Source organism: Diceros bicornis, chromosome 36 (assembly GCF_020826845.1).
Source record: "Diceros bicornis minor isolate mBicDic1 chromosome 36, mDicBic1.mat.cur, whole genome shotgun sequence".
Lineage (NCBI taxonomy): Eukaryota > Metazoa > Chordata > Mammalia > Perissodactyla > Rhinocerotidae > Diceros > Diceros bicornis.
In genome coordinates this window covers 16,105,621-16,112,418 of record NC_080775.1, presented here as the reverse complement: position 1 = coordinate 16,112,418, position 6,798 = coordinate 16,105,621, and the positions used below count along the sequence as shown (strand labels likewise).

General features: G+C 44.9%; 1 protein-coding gene across 2 annotated transcripts in view; it reads left to right on the top strand.

Moving 5' to 3' along the window:
- Nucleotides 1-1,446: 1,446 nt before the first annotated feature.
- The window catches only part of ITGA8 (integrin subunit alpha 8), a 163,072-nt gene continuing 157,720 nt past the window's right edge, over nt 1,447-6,798 (top strand). For both annotated transcript variants that reach the window (XM_058532481.1, XM_058532480.1), the window contains exons 1-2: nt 1,447-1,815; nt 2,525-2,658. In XM_058532481.1, coding sequence (XP_058388464.1) covers nt 1,610-1,815; nt 2,525-2,658 — 340 coding nt within the window. In that variant the 5' untranslated portion in view covers nt 1,447-1,609. The remainder of the gene's footprint in view (nt 1,816-2,524; nt 2,659-6,798) is intronic.

The window sequence follows — 6,798 nt, the reverse complement described above, 5'->3', positions numbered from 1 at the left end:
TCTTCTGGCCCCAGTGCTATTCTTCTCTACTAAGTCAGTACCTTCATCTTGGACTCTTTCCTCCACTTTCACTCTGCCATCAATCTTTGGACACTTTTCCTTCTCCTCGTGTTCGTGGCCTTCCCTTCCGTCTATTAATCATGCCCAGGTCCTCATCACCCAAAGCTTTTGGGCAACAGCTTCTTTGCTTTCTCTTCCTTCTGACACTGTCTCCCTTCCCACCTCCCAAACACGCACATCCTTGTCACTAAACTTGTGAATCCCGGTAGGTATGTCATGTCTCTGCTCTAGAACTGACTCCCTTTGCCACCATAAATGTTCTTGCTATTAAGATCCTGTCTCAAGAGATCCATTCCTATTTCCCACAGCTCCCTAACCCACTCTCTTATTCTAAGCCCTTGCGCAACCATTTCATCAGCTTTTGTGTCTTGAATACTTTCCCTCAGCTTCTCTGCCCATGATGCACAAATCTAAGCCTCCTGTTCAAATTCCTGCATGTCTACATCTGCCACCAAATCTCCTTAAAATATTTTGGAAACTACTTCCCCTGTCTCTACACTTCACTTCTATTTAACTCCAGCCCCATCCAGTTTAATGCTTAATTGCTGTGTTTTCACATTAGTCCTGTTTCCCTGGAAACCGCATGTTATGTAAAGGGATCTATACCACGCTTCTCTTCTCTTCTCTCCACCTACTCAGTCTTCACTCACTCCGCCAAGCAGAGGACACAGAAAGAGATCAATAATACCCATGAATTGGAACTGAAGTTTGAACTCCTGTAGATTCCAACCTACACCTCCTACCCCTGCTGATGGTAAAGTGTAAAGTCCAACATTCCTCACTTTGCCAGTCTTCATCACAATTACACAGGGTCACAAAGATTTAGGACCAAGTCATTTAACATGCCCCACGTGCCTTTGAGAAAGACCTAAATAAAATCTCGAGGATTTCTTTCTTTATTAGTTACTTCTGCAGGGAGGTGGGGCGAAGGAGAGGATTGTTGGATGTAAACTTTAACTCTCAGCCACAGATAAGCAAACGCATAGACTCTGAGGTGACTTCAGGCTGCAAAGATCACGGCTTTGTCTGGCCTCGTGGTGGGATACGCATTCACGTTCTTCCATTTGGGAGAAACTGGAGCAAAGTCGCGCCACACGCGGGGGGGCATTGCTTCCAAAAGCAATGGCTTGAATTGGCATGTGCGAGTCTCAGACCGTCCTTGAGATGCGACTGCAATAGAAAGCAGGGCGGCCAAAACAGGCGCCTGGCGCCGGCCGCCAGCAGGGGCGAGGGCGGCCCGGGAGTCACCGGGTCCGGCCCGCAGCCCCCGGACCCGCCGCTAGGAGGCGCCGCGAGCGCGCCGGGTCCCCGCCCGCTGCCAGAGGAGGGCTCGGATCCCCTCGGCCAGCCCGTGAGCCGGCCGGGGGAGCAGGCGGGGAGCAGACCGCAGCGGACGCGCGGCGGAGCGCCCGGGGCTGTCACCGCGGACGCGTCGCGCGCACCGACCCGGGACCCGGGCATCTGGGGACCGCTGGCCGCCACTCCCGCAATTTCCCCCGCCGGGGTCCTCGGCTCCGGCTCCCCGGCGCACCCGCCGGGGCGCAGGGCGATGTCTGCCGGGGCCCGCCGCGGTCCCCGGGGCAGCCGGGCGCAGCCGCGCGCGCCCCTCTGGTGCTTCGCCGCCGCGCTGGGGATGCTGTGGTCCCCCGCCTCGCAGGCGTTCAACCTGGACGTGGACAAGCTCACGGTGTACAGCGGCCCCGAGGGCAGCTATTTCGGCTACGCGGTGGACTTCCACATACCTACCGCTCGCACGTAAGTCCCCGGGCACCCGGAGTTCGCGCGCGGGGGCGAACCCTGCCGCAGGTTGGGTCCCTGCCCCTCTGCCGGGGGACCCGCGCCTGTCCCCGCAGCCGGATGGAAGGCGATTCCTGAGATTCCATCCTGCTGCCGACTTTTGGGGTCCTGTCCGGCTTCCCGCCACCAGCCTCTTCTCTCCCCTTCCATGCTAGATGTACCTGGTGAACTTTGCGTTAGAGACGTGCCACTGGCATATAGTATACGCAAGTCCTGGGGACTTTCCGGTACAAAGACTCGAGCATCATACAAAGGGGAAAACGGGACAGAACAGACTCAAGCCAGTGAAAACAACGACCACAACACGGTCTGTTTATACATAGCCTGTAACAATTTAAGTGTCTGGGCGCAAGTGCTGTCTGCTACAAGCAGCTGGTCTCTGTCCTTGCCTTTTTTTTTTTTTTTCCCCCTCTACTCTCCGCTCACTGTATACATAGCTCCACCTAGAGAAGAATTAGGACTATTTGCACCCTCTTCCAAAGCAGGTTTCAGATGCCCCCGTAGGTTTCCAAGAGGAAATCAAGTTTGACAGTCGGTCTCCATCATAAATGCGGTTCTGCTCCCACCTCCACCCTAGTCGCAGTGTGGGCATGCTGCTGCAGAGACTGCATCGCATGCGCACACGTTTATGATTCCTTGGGAGTGATTTTCTCCAACCCTTTCGCAGAGCGAGTGTCTTGGTGGGGGCGCCCAAGGCCAACACCAGCCAGCCAGACATCATGGAAGGGGGAGCCGTCTATTACTGTCCGTGGCCGGCCGAGGGGTCTGCGCAGTGCAAACAGATACCGTTTGACACCACGAGTAAGTGATATTTGTCATTCTCCGCTCTGGGTCCTGGTTTCAAAGAACCAGAGCCATCCTCGAGTGGACTCCTCCCTCTCTTTGTACTCCTTTGGCCTGTCTGATGGGTCTGTGTTGTGGGCTGTGCAGGTCCCTAGAGAAATCATCTTTTCTAAGCCTGAGTGAAGGGGAAGAGGGAACAATATTGTGACATTGAGTATTTCAATGCATCCTAGTAAATTCTGTTTCCTTACTGTCCTGAGATGAGCATTTTTGGGGTGAATGGATGCTTTGGAGAAATACACATGTTACACCCTAACCTTCATTATGGAGAGAATTTGGTTGCTTTCCAAGGACAAATCTGGGAAAAGACAGATCTTTAGCATTTCCAGTGCCCAAACTCCGGAGGCAAGACTCAGCTACAGACCCAGACATCACTCCATGTTGCTGTTTAATTCTTTACAGAAAGAAAGAATTTTCTTTCAAAATATTGGACATTGGAGGCAAACTAGTACAGGCAGAGTGTGGTTGGATTACATTCATTTCCAAAATCCCTAGACAGATGTTTTTTATTTAATTAAAGGGAAAATACATTTTAAACAATTCAGGCTGGTTATGTTTCCTCTGGTGTTTTTTCTTTGGGTCCTGAGAAAATAATTTATACATAATGCTTCCAAAAACATTAACACTGAATGTTTTAATTTGTACCTTCAAAACTTTATGAATTTGAAAGGTATATATTATCAGAAAGCAAATACCTCTTTTCAGAATAATGTGAACATGTCAACTCAAATAATGTTCTTTGATGAACAATCATTTCAAATACCTTTTGTGCCACACAACTATTTTATGACACCATTCTTCATTATTTGTTACATTAGTGTGCATTTAGAATTTATATACAAATCCATTTGCACAGAATTTTGATTAAGTTGAATGGGTGGTATTCACCTGTTACTTTAACTGATTTGTATTTTTTTAATTTTAAAGAAGAACATAATTTCAATTCTATGAATATGGAAATCATTTCAAAGAAAAAAAATCCTATGCAAGCATGACCTTGAATTATGACCAAATTAGGAAAATATTTTATAAAAACATTTTAAAATTATGTTTTTCATATATATCTATATATAGTCACAATAGTTCATTTACCATTTTAGTAAATACTTCTGTTATTTCATACCAACTTTTATAAGCTTTTCCTTTTAAGTTTGACTGTTAGAAACTGGAAAAATTAAGCCACTTGATATTAATTTGTAAAAGAAATCTTTCAATTAGTTGTTTAATCAGGACTTTATATGCTTCTAATTACTGACCTCTAGCTTGAGAATAAATTTCCTAAATCAGAAGAATTAAGCATAAAATTAAGGGCATTTTAATAATCCACATCAAAGTCAGTTGTATTTTACAAAATATTTTAAACTTAAGCCTTGATAAATAAAAACATAAATCATTGGTATTATTTGAAGTTAAAGGAAATAAACATTTACATTTTAAGACATGTTTGATGTATTTTTATCAAGAAACAATGTATAGTCCTAGACATGAATTTAATAACCTTCTAGAACATTTCCATAACATATCAAATCAGGATCTGGTTAGTATATTTTTTCCTTTGAGAAAGAAAGAATCAACATCTGCCCAGATAAATTACACCTGAATACCTCTGTCCGTGCTAATCCCAGTAGATGTCATGGTTCAATAGATGAAAACGAGAAAATATAGACATCAGTATGAATTTCTAAAAACTGACCACTCCCAACCAAAAATTTCCATGTTCAATTATAAGAGGTAACTTTTTCCAAAAGTTCATTCTAAAGCAACTATTTAGAGCTTTGAATTCAGTTTCCCATAGAGAACTAATGGTGCAAGATTGTGCTTGGTTTCCAGACTAGCCCACAGGAATGCACTTAACTCTTATTGTAGCTGAATTATATTTGCACCGAAACAGTAGAGGACAAACTGGTACAATTTTGGCAGTTAAATAAATAGGAAAATAATAAGAATGTTGAGAAAAGATCAGAATTACTTGGAGAAAGAGCAGGGAGCAGATGGCGTCTTCTGTGCAGGTTCTGAGGAGGATCTCTGGATATCTCAAAGCGCTTTAGAGATTAAGTGCTACGCTATGTCTTATTGGACGTCTAAATGTATGGGGTTTTTTTTAATAGGCAGACGCACTCATCCTACTATTATACTTAGCAACCATAATTGCAGTAATTTGAGATTCAGAAATGGAAAAAAGTGAAAGAAACAGGGAGGGAAATAGATGTTTCTGAAACAATTGAGCAAGAAATGAAAAAAAAGCAAAGCAGAGGAGGCCACACAACGTTTGTGAGAAATGAATGATGGAATGAACAAAGCAGCGACCTGTGAAAGCCTAGGGGGAGTTTCACTGAGAGAGAAGATAAGAATCCTTGAGAAAAGAAAGTTCCCCATGTTAGCCATCAGAGGGTACTGTGGGCCCAGGAACCTTGGTTGCTTCTGGGAATGGCCTGAGAGTGGGTGGGAGAAAAGCAATCAGAGGACCATGGCTCAGGTTCTGGCTACTGAGTGGGTGCCAGCGCACTACACAGCGTTTCTACCAATTACTTTGTCCACGCGTCCTGAGACGATGGGACTGCCAGTGGCTGCCATTTGCTGCAAAGCTGTGAAAGAGAGGAAGGGACAGCAGGAGCTAGTATAGCTATTTCCAGTTTGAGCATCGGTTCTGTGGGCTGGGTGTGATCTTGGAACCAAAGATGAAAGGCAGAAACAAAGGCATTGCTGACTCTGGGTCTTGCAGTCAACCTTACCAGATGCATTACACTTATTGATCACCTACTATGTACCAGTCACATATGTACATTGTTTCTAAGCCAGAAAACAAAACAACCATGTCAAACTCATTTTGTGAATCAGGAAACTGACATGAAAGGTGTTACAAAAGATACATCCAAGACCACACAATGGTAAGCAGTAGATGCTGGGTGGGAAGAGAGGTCAGCCTGCTCCAAAGCTTGTCTCGTCACCCTGCCTCCCTTCCAGGAATGGAGAGAGGGCTGGTCCTAATGGGGTGCTAATTCAAGCTCAGAGCCTATGGAGCTGAGGCACGGCTTGCCTCCCTCCCTGTCCCCCATTCCCCGACCCCAACATTACCTTCACAGTTAAAATGATCCTCCATAGCAGATCTGAAAGGGAAAAGCAGTTTTGGGTAGAGGGCTGAAGAGACCAGAGGTTATGGAAGGAGCCTTTGTCTTGGAGGCAATGATGGGTTGGAGATGCCCCTGATTTGCTATAGCTCCCCCACAGCATGTCCCCTCAGTGTAATCCCAGATCAGCTGCCTCCTGTCTTACTCTCTGCCTATTGGCAGCAACCTATGGTTTCCCTACCAAGAGGAAGAAAATTTCTCTGCTTGACAAAGTAGTGGCTCTGAGCGCTGGACACCCACAGACTGATGTTCACATAATAGGGTGTATGCGTCAGGCATACATATATATTATGTTGCAAATATTCTTCTCAAGACACTCTTTTACACTGTCTGCTTTTACTATTACATCTGAATTCAAGACATTCTAAGTCAATTTGACCTTTTAATGACGTTGATTCAACTTGTTCAGGCCCCCGGGGTGTCTACAATTTAGGACTGCTGGGGTAAGTAACCTACTAAACTTTTCTCTGCTAGACATTGAAGGAGACTGGCCTATAATTTAGTCTCTGAATCTGGTTGTGATCTTGAACCTCAGTTTATTTAAGGTCAACTACCTTTTTTTTTTTCTAAACTGCCTTTTAATTTGAAATTTTTTTCCTTAAATAATCATTTCTCTTATTTTTACCTTATCCTATAACTTGGGGTTTTTTATTACTTCTCATCATAAACGCAAAAACAGAGGAAGCTAGGAATAGCCTTGCACTTCAAATGCATGAATACTATTAAAATCTGTGGTCCTTTCAAGTACAGAGAAATGAAACTCTAGAAAGGCATATGGCGGTGGGGGAGGTGTAAAGTGCAAAGAGTAGATAATTTTCCTGCTCTGTACAAAATCAAGTGGTTCCAAGAAAGCACTTCTCTCATCTCCCTTCTGTCTTTCCCTCTTACTTCAGTGGAATAGAATTCCTCCATCACCAAATTGTTTTCTTTCTCTTTTGCCTCAGAAACTTGTTAAACTATGCCCCATGTC